Source organism: Phalaenopsis equestris, unplaced genomic scaffold (genome assembly GCF_001263595.1).
Source record: "Phalaenopsis equestris unplaced genomic scaffold, ASM126359v1 Scaffold000006, whole genome shotgun sequence".
NCBI classification, from domain to species: domain Eukaryota; kingdom Viridiplantae; phylum Streptophyta; class Magnoliopsida; order Asparagales; family Orchidaceae; genus Phalaenopsis; species Phalaenopsis equestris.
The window spans coordinates 1581427-1596586 of record NW_018164448.1 but is presented as its reverse complement, the minus strand read 5'-3'; the positions used below and the strand labels follow the sequence as shown (position 1 = coordinate 1596586).

The following is a 15160-nucleotide window of genomic DNA, read 5'->3' as shown; positions in this document are numbered from 1 at the left end:
AATAGTGCCTCAATATATATATATAATATTTTACTAAATGTGAAATTAAAATTTATAATTTAATATTATAAGAAGAAATTGTAATACTTAGGTTCCAATATTAAATCAAGCTGCTGAGAATTAGGGCTGTCAATTTAGCTCGTTGTTCGCGAACAGCTCATGTTCGGCTCGTTAAACAGCTCGTCGAACGCAAACAAATTTTTAAGCTTGAAATATAAATGAGCCGAACACGAACAATAGTTTGGTGACTCGAAAAAAAATTTATATAACTTTTTATATAACAATATATTACATATATTATTTATATTATATATATTTATGTCTAAGTTTAAATCATAACACCTCATGTAGCAATGTGAGTGTCTTCTTTTGTATAAATTTGATTCAGGTTCGAATCCCACACTTTACATCTATTTTTCTCAATTTTAGTTTAACGAGCCAATTTCGAGCCGAACACGAACACAAATATTTAAATCGAGCCGATTTCAAACACGAGCCAATTTCGAACATGAGTTATTTCGAACGAGCCGAACACGAGCCAAGCCTGAGCTCGCTCAAGCTCGGCTCGTTTACATCCCTACTGAGAATACAGTTTCTTGAGATGGTTGAGTGGAGGGTGACTAAAATGAATAAATACTTCATTTATGCAAAATGATAATCATGAAGATTGAAAATTAAATTTAAAAAATTTATAATTACACAGACTATCATTATATTACATGGATGCCATTATTAAAAAAAAAGGTTGCCAATGAATATATTAATCGTGACAAAAATAAAAGTGTAAGGGTGTGTTTAGGACAGCTTGTGCGTTTCAGGATAAGCAACTTATCATGAAACGCAGCCTGCAGGTTGACCACGGGAGTCGACTCGGGGTCTGCGTTTAGTATAAAAATAGAACCGTGTTTCCAGATAAACAGACAAAAGGCACGATACAAACGGTATAGCGGCGTTTTCAAAAACACCCCCGCACTTATAAGCTGCCCCAAACGGGCCCTAAGAACATGTGTCATACATCTAAACGTTTATCTCTACTAAATTGCAACTATGCATTTTAAAATTGGGGCATTTACATACATAGCATGCAATTCTCACGTATTTATATATCTCACACTTAAACTTGTAAATTTACGCACATAACACTTAAATCTTTAATATGGCATCTAATATAGCATTACTGTCACTTTCAAAAAGTGAAATACAGCATCAAAGCATTAAAGGGCTATGTATGTAAATATGGAGGTTTAGGTGTTAGATATGTAATTACATAAGAACTGTGTTCAACGTGTGTAAATTTCCCCATATGGGGGTGTTATTTGCATAAACAATCTAGCCTGGCATAAGTTCTTCAGGATACTAAAAATAATAAGGCTTTTGTTGAATTATATCCTATTATGAGCCAAGCGAGTTGTCAATCTTAACACAACTTATCCATTAAATACAATTGCAGTTGGGCTGTTAATTTCAATGGAGCCCAGCGGAATTTGGATGATTGTGGTGATTTTGCAAATGAAATAACTATCACAGAACAACTCCAAAAACTAAAGATAAGACAAACAACACAAAATTTATTCAACATTTAGAAGTAGCAGTTGCTCAAGCTCCATCCCAAACAAATACTTCATCACAACAAATTACAACCATGCAGGGTTCTTGAGGTGAGTAACAACAGCCTTAATCTGCAGATAGTTTTTGAGGCTATCCAAACCCTTTTCGCGGCCATAGCCGCTCATCTTAAACCCACCAAACGGTATCGCCGCGTCGAAGATATCGAAGCTGTTGATCCATATAGTCCCAACTCTCAAAGCCCTCATTAGGGTATTAGCAGTGTCCAAGTTTGTGGTGAAGACTCCTGCAGCCAACCCGTAAGCACTCGCATTTGATCTTTTAATTACCTCGTTAAGATCTCTGCCACAAAACAAACAAAACTTGTTACAAAACATTAGTAGTCTAAGTTTAAATATGGAGTTAAGTGTTGATAGCAAGTCAGCTCGGCAGTCAAGTCTTGACGCAATTTGATCCCAAACCAGATTTGATTATCATACGCTCGGTTGGGTTGTTGATTGAAGCTAGCCCAACCCAACCCATAAAATGGCTTCAATCCAACCCATAAAATGAGTTATTTAAAATGGGAGAAAAGTATCAAAATGGCATCCCAACTCTTTCGAGGGGGATCATCTTTGTACCGAATTTATAAAAGTGTCAATTTAGTCTGCTGCCCTGTTATTATGGTTTGAGATAATCCCAGTGAAAACTATTTTAGCCCACATTAAAATAGTCCAGGAATTAATTTAGCACATTCATAATCTCCATCCATCTAAGGAGTTAAGGGCTATTTCGGAACTTTACACTTTAAAACGGTTTAAATTTTAGATCATTTTATTTTAGAGTGTTGCATAGATCTGCAATTCTTATCTCCCGACCTTTTCTCACCCCCCAACCAACCATTAATTATATCTTTTTATTTTCAATTGAATAGTTAAAAACACTATAATTAGGCAACTTAATATTATCTTCCTTAACAACATTCAGAATTCTCATCAACAATTTTTTTTTTTTTTTTTTTGTGGGTCTCAGATCTGTTCTCTTCCCTCTCGATTCATAAAATGTTACCCACGCAAGCTTCATCCAATTTTTCTGCATCTTCTCACAGCACAAATCTCATGGAATCTGCTGATATTGCGATTCCATCTCACTTGAAATTCTTAATGCTAATATTAAGAATGTCATGTTCTAAAAATTTTCCCACATGGAAATCTCAAGCAATTTAGATCCAATGGGTTCCATAGCTATTTGGATGGCTACATAGCAGCTCCTCCTTCACACGTTGCAACCGTCCAATCCTCCACCATTCCATACCCTCAATAAACCATATGCATCCTTATAGATCAAAACTTAGTATCCGCACTATACTCAATTATCTCGCCACCGATCTTACCATATATTTTAAACCTTGATTCATGTGTTGAAATCCGGAGTACAGTTGAACGACGTCTTCAAACCAAGCTTCACCATATTTCAATGGAAAAACAGTCTATGACAGAATTATTTATCTAAAATTAAAGCCAAATTTGATCTCATAGCTGCTTCTGGAGACCCGCTCAATACCGAAGATATGATTCTACAAACACTAAATGGTTTGTCTCCAAGCAATGCTCAGTTCATAACAACCATCCGAACAAGCCTCCAACCAATAAGTCTTGACGATTCATATGCTTTGGTATACATGAGGAGACGAGCCTCGCTAATGAAGCTGCTAGAACTGCCCAACTTTCCAACATATCAGATCCCACGATTGCCTTAAATGTTGTTCGTGGCAGATCAAGAGATCGTGGACCCTATTCTACTTCTAGCAAAGGTTGTAATAATTCAAATCAAGGTAGAGGAGGTCTCGCAACTCCAAAGGCAGATGTAGAATGTCAAATATGTAGCAAATTCGGACACTCCGCGGTTTACTGTTGGCATTGAAGTAATTTTCAATATGCTTCTCCCACAAGATCACCTTAGGCACTATTTAGTGGATCTACACAGCAAAACACCAATTGGTTACTTGATTCCTAAGCTAACACGCTTAACTTCTAATCCTACTCAAATATCCAATGGCCATTCATATTATGGATCATATTAGGTTTTTCTTGGAAATGGTCAAGTGGTTCCCATAAAACTGGCAAAGGCATTTTACTCACTCCACCGTAAGATCCATCTCTCTCAAATTTATCATGCTCCAAAATTATATCATAACTTACTTTCAGTTCATCAATTAGCTCAAGATAATCAATCTTCTATCTTATTTGATGCTCACGGTTTTCAAACTAAGGATCTGAAGACCAACTCCATAATACTTCAAGGCTGTAGCAGTAGAGGCCTCTACCCCATTAACTTGCCATCCTCAACTCATTATGATATGATTGTTGTCACCTCCTTGTCCATCAACTGGCATCATCGTCTCGACCATCCATCTCACATAGCTCTTCTCTAACTTGTGTCGTTTCTTCCTAAAATTCCAAAATCTTCAGTATGTAATTTGTGTTTAGGAGCTAAGGGTCGTCGTTTATCTTTTCCTTTATCCATTAATCTTTGTTCTACCATATTGAAGGTTACGATGTATGGGGTACCTTCCCCAATATTTCAAATCAAGGGTTTAAATACTATGTTTCGTTTATTGATGATATGTCTCATTTTTGTTGGGTTTATCCAATGAGGATATAAATCTGATGTGTCTTCTTGTTTTCTTAAGTTTAAAACACTTGTTGAAAAGCAACTCAACAATCACATCAAAATTTTACGCTCCGACGAAGGAGGTGAATATTGTAACACTACATTTCAAAATATTATTTCTCAATATGTAGTTATTCATCAATATTCATGTCCATATACGCCCAAACAAAATGGTGTGGCGGAACGAAATCACCAACATATTCTAGAAACCATGTGTACCGTATTTCTTGATACAAATATACCTCAAAATCTTTGGGTAGACACTCTTCTTATAGTTGTCTATCTAATTAATTGTGTTCTATCTCCTACAACTAATAATAACTCTCCTTATTATGTTCTTCATATAAAACATCCCAACTACAAGTTTCCTAGAACCTTTGGATCTTTGTGCTATCCATGATTACAACCACAATCCTCCAGCAAGTTTATGTATCGTTCCACTCTATGTGTTTTTCTTGGATATTCTCTAAACTTTAAAGGCTACAAGTGTTATAATCCTACTACTGAAAAATCACTATATCTCGTCATGTTATATTTTATGAGAATGTATTTCTATTTCAAACTAGCCTTCACACTCTCAATTCACCGGCCATAGATACTACACCATCTCAACCTCTCCTTCTTAGTCCCTCATCCATCAATTCAAAATCTATTCCTATCGCCTCTCCAAATCAGCCAACTCTCGGCCCAAATCAACAAGCTCCACCTTCTTCAATTGTGCCTACTTCACCTAACGTCCTTCTAAACCTGCCAGCTTCAAGTTCGTCAACTTCCAATCAACCAAATCCAAACTCGTCTGTTCCAAACAAGCATGTTTCACATATTCCCACAGTCGAACCACCTCACACGCTAATTTCGTCCACCCCTTCTCATCCAATGGTCACTCGTGCCAAATCAAGGATCCTTAAACCGAAGCAAATTTTTTATTTACAGCACAAAATTATTACAAAATCAGATCCTACATGTTATACAAGTGTCATATCATAACTGGAGACATGCTATGTCTTAAGTATTCCAAGCCTTACAAACACAAGCCACTTGAATAATAGTGCCTCAAATGACACTTGGCTGCAAATGGATATATCGCACTAAATATTATTTGGACGGTTATATTGATCGTCATAAAGCTCGTCTTACGGCCCAAGGTAATAATCAGGAATATGGTATTAATTATGTTGAAACTTTTAGTCCCGTCGCAAAAATGCCTGCTATTCGAGTTCTTCTTATGGTGGCTACTCATCACAATTGGCCAATCACTCAAATGGACGTCTCAAATGCTATTCTTAAAGGCTCTCTCAAATAAAAAGTTTATATGCATCAATCCATGGGTTTCATTGATACGCAATACCCGCATTACGTTTGCTTGCTACAAAAATCTATTGATAATTTAAAACTGTCACCAAGGCAATCATTTGCTACTCTTTATGTTCATCTCAAGTTTCTTAATTTTTCTCAAAGCGAAGTGGATCCATTGTTACTTATATACATTCATGGGAAAATTCAGATGTATTTTCTTATCTATGTTGACGACATTCTACTCACAAGCAACAACACCTCAGCAATATCTATATTGATATCAAATCTTCATCATAGGTTCAATATGCGGACTTTGAGACACCTTTCCTATTTTCTTGGCATTCAATCCACTACCACAAATTATGGACTACACTTGAATCAACACAAATATGCCTTGGAGTTACTCAATCGAGCTGGTATGAAGGATTGCACGCCTGTTCAAAATCCAACTACTACCAAATATTCATCTACAACATCATCTACTTTAACGATTTCATCTTCTCTTTATCGGCATTTGGTTAGATCCCTTCAATATCTCACGATTAAAATGTCGTACATTTCTTTTGTTGTTAATCGTCTCTGTCAAGGTATGCATGATTCAAAAACTCTTCATAAACAGCAACTTAAACGAGTCCTAAGACATATTAAGGCAACCTCTCACCATGGTCTTCCAATTTATCAGGATAATATTCATTTTCTAGCATATTCTGACTCGGATTGGGTTGGGTACTCATCCGATAGAAAGTCTACAATATGTTCTTGTATATTTTTAGGATCAAATCCAATATCCTGAATTGTCAAGAAACAGTCTACAATGGCTTGTTCTTCTACTGAAGCAGAATACCGTGCATTGGCAGCAGAATTAGCAACTGCTACTGCCAATCTTATATGGATTCGAAGACTTCTTGTTGAGTTTGGAAACCTATAAACACTCTAACTACATTATGGTGCGATAACATTTCCTCAATTGTCTTGGCAAATAATTTTGCATTCCACGCCCGCACTAAACACATTGAGGTTAACTTTCATTTTATTCGTGATTGCATCACTTCCAAGCAAATTAATGTTTATCACATTACTACAAAGGATCAGCTTGATGATATTTTTACCAAAAGTCTTCCAAACCCTCAATTTCATGCTCTTCGAAGCAAATTGACCATCCCTAAGGATCCTCAATTTGAGGGGCAGTAATAAGATAATGGGATATTATTCTCTGCGTCAGTTATGCGGGTCTATGGATAGCTTGTTCCTTTGGTACCTAGCAAATTAATCTACAGTTTACACTTGTCCCATCTGTCAACAAATTCTGACAGTTCGTTATTATCCCCGTTAGTGTATATATATATATATATATGTGTGTGTGTGTGTGTGTGTGTATTCGCATATTGAGAAGGGTAACGAAAAACATAAAGGGAAAATTCATATTTCTCATCATTGGTTTTTCTCAAGTATGCTTTTTTTCTCTAAGCTTGCAGGTTGAGCCGATTCTTCTGTTTCTAGTTTTTATTCTGGACTTCAATAGTGGAGAAAGAACTGAGACAACTGTTGAAGTGAAACAGAGGCATTGGTATAGTGAACTGATAAGGATTGGGGTTTTCAACATATACATCATCATCGTTGAAGATATTTTGTAAAAAATCTATATAACTACTCACGAAAATTTCAAGATCGATTGAACTGGCCCGAAGATCTCATGCTTTGCTATCTCCATTCCATCCTGAAGAGCCCACACATGAAATTTGGTCACAGATACTTAATAGTCTAAGCTACAATTTATGGCTAATTAATAATAATGTTAAACATTACCTTGACATCTGAAAAAATGGTAGGTTTAATGAAATATCCCCGGTCACCGTGTCTCTCACCTCCAGAAACAAGTGTAGCCCCTTCTTCAACCCCAGACTTTATGAAGTGCAGGATCTTGTTGAATTGCTCCTCATCAATCTGTGCTTTTACAAGTCAAACCCAAGGCTAAAAAAGCTTTGCCCATTAAATTACAAAACAAAATAGGTTTGGAAGGGTAAAGAAGTTTGTGAGTAATTGGACCTGAGGGCCTTGCTCCACACCCTTCTTGAATGGGTCACCCACGACACGCTTTAAAGCTCTAGCCTTTGCTTTCTCCACAAATTCATCGTATATGCGCTCATGAACAAAAGTACGTGAGCCAGCACAGCAACATTGTCCCTGTGAGAAACACCATGTTTTGTAGAGTTTTTCAATTTATGCAAGATAGTACAATTTCATGGATAATTCACATAAAAATGCTTGTATTTTGATCATTTTATGAAGAAGTGTTAATAGTCTAAAACTTTTTAAAAAGGATAGACATTTAAATGCTGCGATTTCTTAATATCCTATCAATATGGTTTGTTTTGAAATACTAGTACTATAACTAAAGCAGCATCCAACATACGCTAAGCTTTATAAAAAATGTTTAGAAAGAGCAAATTAATAACACATAAATGAAACAAGAAACTAAAATTATAAAAGCTGAAAATCAGAAAGTCAGACCTGATTGAAGAACAAAGCAAAATGGGCAAGCTCCACTGCTTGGTCAATATCGGCATCATCCATAATAATCATGGGAGATTTACCCCCAAGCTCTAAAGTCACTGGTTTAAGGTTGCTTCTTGCAGCCATTTCCTGAACAACCTTTCCTGTACTAGTTGAGCCAGTAAAGGCAAGCTGAACAGCAACAAAAAAAAAAAAAAATTAACATTAAGATTAATAAAGACTAAATTACAGTGGCCTTCATTTTAGAAGATAAAATCTTTCAATACATAAAAATTTCAACTTGTTTACATTCACATAACTCGTATCATTCAACAGCCACATGCAGAATTTTATTCTATTGAAACAATATGCAAATACATGGGAATTTTATGCCAAATCTCTCAGCTGTTAACATTTAATAAATGAATGAAGGACCACCAAGACTGCAAATGTTAGGCTTCGCAACCGGGCATTATATGTAATGCAAAATCCATGCCACTCTTTTTAGTGTGGTAGTGATAGAAGAAAAATTAGATGTTTATAAATGGAAAAAACCTTTAATAGTATAAAAGAAAACATATAGCAACATTATAAGTAGATATAACATGCAAAAAATTGACCTTATCAACATCCATGTGACTAGCAAGAGCAGCACCAGCGGTTGGGCCATATCCAGAGAGTACATTAAGCACACCATCAGGGAGGCCTGCCTGAAGATTAGCAGAGATTTAATATAAATATGTGATTAAAAAAATGGGATAGAAATAGAGGACAGAAAAACAACAAATTTTAACTTGTACTTATTTTCAAAACAGTAGAAGAAAAAGTTTAAGAATTTGATAAAGTACTTCACAAAGAAAGTAAATTTGCTTTAGATCCTTGTAAGGTAAAATTACACATCACTCCATAAACTTCATTTAGGAGTAAACTAAGTTTAATGACATTGGCTGTGCACTGTTGGGGTTGGGTTTTGTTTTGATTTAATTGTCTTCAGACTAAACATTTGCAAAATTTCAAAAAAGTAATGTTTGCCAAAAAAATAAGGAAAATGCAATAAATATATATTTAATTCATCTAAGTTTTATTTAAACCACAATTTGTCCGTCAAATAGCTAATTATGCTCAATACCTATTAAAGCTAAACTATCAATACAATCAATAATCAATTAATAACTTTAAAGTTAATTAATAAAATATTAAATAGGGAAACAATGTGAAATTATGATAGTTGCATAATAATAAACCTGAAAGATCTTTAATATTATCCTAATTAACCATTAATTAGATTAAATTAATTGTTTATTACTAGTTGCTCCAACAAAAAACCGTGAATTATTTATCCCAACAGTAACTATCATAATTAAGAGAAATTATTATGTGTGGAATCCTGATGCATTCGGATTCCGTGTACAACAATATTGTGTGTTGTAGTACAATATGTGTACAACAGTGTACAACAGAGTCCAGATGCATCCGAACTTTGCACGTATTATTCTCTCCATAATTAAAAAGTAATAAAAGTTTAATGATTTTGAATAAATCAAATTCAACAAAATTAATCCAACCAAAACTTTTGTATCCACGTTTATAAGTGGTTTAAAAAAAATTCATGAAACGAAACAAACCAGTGCTTCCAAAATCAGAAAACAAAAGAATAGCCTACAAATCATAAAAAGTCAGAAAATTCAAATAAAATTGAATTCAAAACATACCATAAAAATCATATATTAATTATACTGCCATGTTGGGACAAATATACCTTACTTTTGCTGAAAAAGGAAAATAAAGTAAAACGAATGCAAGAGCTTTCAAAATTTAGTTGTTTGGTTGCATGAAAAAGGAATGCAAATTAAGTTGTTAATATATTTGAAATTCGCCATTTAATTCATATTCAATGTATTTAAAAATAGCCTGATTTGGCAAGCTTCGTCCGTTGCTAGCAACTATTGCCGTCGCCCAACTACTGACTCTTGTTATGTCGCTAGCCACCAGTCAACACCATTGGGGTTTATACTCAATTCATTTTACTTTAAACAGAACACAAATAAATGATTTCCTATAATTTCTTTATACTGGACCAAATAACTCTAAAAATAATTTAAATATACACTACATTTATTATGCATAAACGATGCAAGAGAGAATATCCGAGGAAGAAAAGAAATTATTTCAATATTTGTTAATCACAAATACAATGGACATATATAGCCATGTGATGGCAAACTAGTAATACCCCTTAGGGGCACAACAGACACTTTACATAAATAAAGTCTAGTCTCAGATAAGTGTTAATAATGCATCATACTCCTTTCATATACTCTATCTCTCTCTCTCTCTCTCTCTCTCTCTCTCTCTCTCTATCTCTATCACTATGGTCCCATGGACCATGCTTAACCTAATATAGTGTGGAAAACTAGCCTCATGTACAGAAGTGGTATTGAAGTAAGCCGTTGAATATTAGCAAACAAAGGCAGGACCGCAAACTTCAAATGTTCATTCATCTTTTTAATTATTATATCAAAACAAATCACTCATAATAACTTTGAGCACTTGAGGAAAAATATCATGAAAATATTGATGCAGAAAAGAAGAAAGCAAGTAGGATGATCAACCTCATGTAGTAATTTAGCTGCTACTAATGCAGATAATGGAGTCTGCTCTGCAGTCTTCAGCACAATTGAATTCCCACATGCAAGCGCTGGCCCAACCTTCCAAGCAAACATGAGAAGAGGAAAATTCCATGGAATTATTTGGCCTGCAACACCAATAGGTTCATGCAATACTTGCACATGCAGCAGGAACAATCATTCCATGTATTTTATCTGCCCAACCTGCATAATTTGTAGAAGATGACAATTATAGTAATTATTCATTGCATAAAAAAAAAATCTGATTTTCATGATGAAGCATGAACTCTCTCTCTCTGTCTCCTTCACACATTACCTGCATAATATCTAAACAAACGAGCAACCATTGGGATCTCACCATGGGCAGCCTGCTCATAAGGCTTCCCATTGTCCCAAGTCTCAAGTGCAGCAATCTCATCATTGTGCTTCTCAATCAAATCTGCAAATCGATATAAAATGCGCGATCTTTCCTGCACATTGAATTAGAATAAATGAACTTAAGAAACAAGCATTTGAGCAAGCATTGAAATGGAATAACAAGAGGAGGCAATGGATTAAGAGTAGTACATAGGCTGACATCTTTGGCCATGGGCCTTCATCGAATGCCTTACGAGCAGCCGCAACAGCTCTGTCAACATCTTCTGCATCTGCTTCAGCTACGTGAGCTATAACTTCTGCAGTTCTGGGATCTAAGGTTGGGAAAGTCTTTCCTGAAGGTCAAGAGAGTTTGATCATGGCTGGCTTTAGAACGTATGGATATAAAAAAAGATTGGGTTTTCACTGAACAATCTCATATACCTGATACCGCGTCAACAAATTGGCCATTGATAAGAAGTTTAGTGTAGTTCACTTGAACTGGAGGTGTTATTGGTTCTTCCAAAGCAGCAGCAGCAGTGCTGAGCCTTTGAATCCCAGAAGAAACACCAGCAATTCTCCCTAAAAATTGGATTCCTCAAGTTTATCAAATTCGGTCAATAGCGCGCTAAATCCTAAGATAAAATTCAGCTAGAATTAAGGGTTTAGTATATAGAATAGAAGAAATGGTAAAATTAAAATTCTAAAATTTCACAGTACTCCTTTGTTAACAAAACACAAATGCCAAGTCCACGTTCAAATCCCTCATACACTGTGCATAACTGGCGCTTACAGACATGCAAAGGTTTACAGATGCTAATCTGGGCTCCAAACGCCAGGAATTAATAAGAGAAAAAGGCGAAAACTCGTCTTTTAATTACTATCAATTGGTAAAGCGGTAGAGCAATTAAAAATCAAATCTTTCATCTCAAAACAGATGATATCTTGCCCGTAAAATTTCAACGCATAAGAAACGAAATATTCAACGTTGCCAAGAGAATAAGCTTCCGGAATTAAAAAAAAAAAAAAAACACCATCGTTCTCAAATCCATACTCAGAATCAAGAAAGAAATATCCATCAAATCATTATGAAGGCCTCAGAGGACAGAGTTTCAAGCCAAAGGCCAAAACAAAAATAAAAACAGAGCAACTCGGAGCATCAATCCTCAAAACACCAAACCTAAGAAGATAACTTTAGTGAGCCTTCAGATTGGCAAAATCCGGAAAAAGAAAAATAAAAAATAAAAAAATCAATTTTTTTTCTCTAGCAAATTTGTAGAATAAGTAAACTCCTTTGAAACGACAGAGAAAGAGAAAACATTCAGCAACCAAATTTCTAGAAAGCGAAAAACACTAAAAACCATCATTTTAAGAGATTATCGTCAACGCCTAAGCAATAAAATGGTTCAAAAACGATTTTTTCATCCAATAAAAAAAAGAAGTGAGAAAGATGATAATAAGATCAAAAGAAAAATAATAATAAAAGAGGTGGCGGCGACCTCGAAGCAGATAAGAGGAAGAAGAACGAAGAACAGAGTAAGAAGATGGTGAGATAATAGAAGATGCAATCCTCCGCGCTGCAGCCGCCATGGCCTTTATTATCAAGCAAAATCTTTTCCTGCGTTTCAGGATCAATGCTCTACACGCTAACAGCACTGACAGGAGGATATTTATGGAGCCGAAAAGCTTTCTAATTTCAATAAGATCAATGCGGATTAATTAGCACAGAAATGTGGTCAAAAAATTCAACAGGACTTATCCTTTTCTGTTAAAATTCATCGGTGAAAGCAGAAAACTTTTTTAAGTAAAAGATGCATATAGTCAAAGATTAGGTCAGATTTCTGGCAAGTTTAGCATGGGGAACGCATAAAGTCGGGCAAATTAAGTGTTTTTGTCCATTCTAATTTTAAGATTGGGAAATTTATGAACATAGCACACAATTCTTATAGATTTATATATCTCGCACGTAAATTTTCATATTTATACACATAGCACATAGGTACTTTAAATCTCAGCACCAAAAGGTGTATTTCACTTTTACCACAAAACTAATTTTTATGGATTATGATCTAAATATTCTCATAAAGAAGAATGACACCAAACATATCTGAGGCAAGTCCAATTGTGTGATTTAAGATTACTAGGATAAAGCAGGAGTATGTCCTTTTTCTTTTATTTTATCAATTGGACTTGTCATATCATTATTGCCCCCACAAACCCAAAGCTAATGGGCTACCAAATTGATTCCCTGGTCATGATAAATCACCTAAAACTACTCATAATTCATCTATGAAGATTTAAGTTTTGTGGAGTTTTTGGGACCACCATAATTTTTTGGTTGATGAATTGTTCTTGGTATTCAAATGCACTTGAGAATACAAATATTCTTTAATAAGCCAAAAGGCATGATGTTCAATTATGATAATTATTATCAATTTCAACGATTTCCTTTGTATAGATCGAGACTTCTCTAAGTCAATACAACCACTTCAAGCATTCATTTCATAAGTTGTTTAATGCATTGGATTCACTAAGACATTAATAGCATATCATCTATTGTGGCATATTAATTACCTATACAATAGATTATTAGTTCCTTACGCATGTTTTACTTATTTTTATATAGCATACTCTTATTTTTACTTATGGATATACATGTTATAGTTAGTGAGAATATTCTTTATGTATATACTAATATAATAGATCATGTCGCTGAGGCATATCTATGGAGGCTTCCCACTAATTGAGGATATTATTACATTTTTATAGTAAATTCATCTTAGTAATCTATTCCTATATTTTTGCCTTCTTCTTTCGTGTTTCCTTGTACCTGTCACATCATTATCATTATTTAATAGCAATCGCAAATGTGGTAATTAAACTCTTCTAAAGTAATTATGAATCCTATATACATTTATTTTTTTAGCTTTTTGTGTTGCTCACTCACTCTAAATAAGAGACTCATCTTAACATCAAGATTATTGCTTACGAACATCATTTTTACCATAATAAAATTAAGCAATTAAAAATGGTTTAGCTAGTTAAGAGGATACATACAAAGTTTAAAAATTGAATATTTGATTCATGGAAGACGAGAGATGAGCTGCAATTTAGAATGAATGAAAGGAAGGTCTAGCATTTAAGTTGATGTATTTTGTAATATAGAGAAAAGCAAAAATCTATAAGGCAGAGAGAAAAAGAAAACAAAGATATCACTCAAAAAATTTTAAGTAGATGGATTGATAACTGACATCCTTAATATAAAGAGAAAAAGAAGGTACCACTAAAAATAATAAAATAACAAATGCCTTGATTGTAAACTATCTGGGTGGGTCCCCGGGGGGGGGGGGGCTTAAATAAGGCTCAATTTATATCTTATTAATTTATTGTTTGCAAGGAAGTTCGTGACATGGTTTCCATAGAAAAACTACACGTACTCTCAACAAAATTCAATTGCCAAAAAATTCATCCAAGGCCATTGATCATTTAACCTCTAAAATCCTTATGTGTGATCAAAGGTTCATTATGTAATTATAAAAGTAGCTCCTCATCTATGTGTCTCAATTAATGACTATAATAGCATGATTTTTTTTCTAATTCATTTGAAACCTTTCTTAGCTTCAACAAACACTAAAAAGTAATTGTTATCTACTTATAACATTAACATCTTTCATATTAATACTTAAGATTAATGTTATCTCCCTAAAAATCAATATTCTCTACCCTATTATATCTTATTGTGTTCTAGAAGTTAATATCCGGGAAAACTATCTCCATTCTATCAAGTTTTGGCAGCTCATGTCATAAGAACATTATCAAATTTGTGTTATCTTTGACCAACATTGTAGTATTCAGAAGAAAAAAAATAAGGCCTACCATTTTCACTTCTCCTTAATCTATTATTTTGATCATTAGGTTTGTCATCTCAAACATACATTTGAAAGGTTTTGAAGATTCTTCACTATTTTCATGTAGCCAATGTTTGCCAAAATTAAAATAAGAAATTTGAGAAAATAAACAAAATAATTTAAAATAAATTGCTTCAAAGAAAGTTTTTTAAAAAATAGCAAATTGTAATCATCTACAAAAATTGTAAGAGTGTTATGCAATGCATGTCAACAAATTATGAAGGCAAGATAGAAAAATATGGTAAGCACGCCAATATATATAAG

The 15160-nt window shown here is 34.3% G+C and overlaps 1 protein-coding gene across 1 annotated transcript; it reads right to left on the bottom strand.

The window, feature by feature from the left end:
• Positions 1-1548: 1548 nt before the first annotated feature.
• Positions 1549-12752, bottom strand: LOC110018174 (aldehyde dehydrogenase family 2 member B7, mitochondrial-like). Its single transcript, XM_020715402.1, is given in 12 exon segments — positions 1549-1908; positions 7170-7231; positions 7321-7458; positions 7561-7698; positions 8026-8199; positions 8628-8717; positions 10620-10800; positions 10802-10838; positions 10951-11104; positions 11202-11344; positions 11433-11570; positions 12488-12752. Coding segments are annotated over 12 exon segments (1620 nt in total). The 5' UTR covers positions 12579-12752; the 3' UTR covers positions 1549-1634.
• Positions 12753-15160: the final 2408 nt, after the last annotated feature.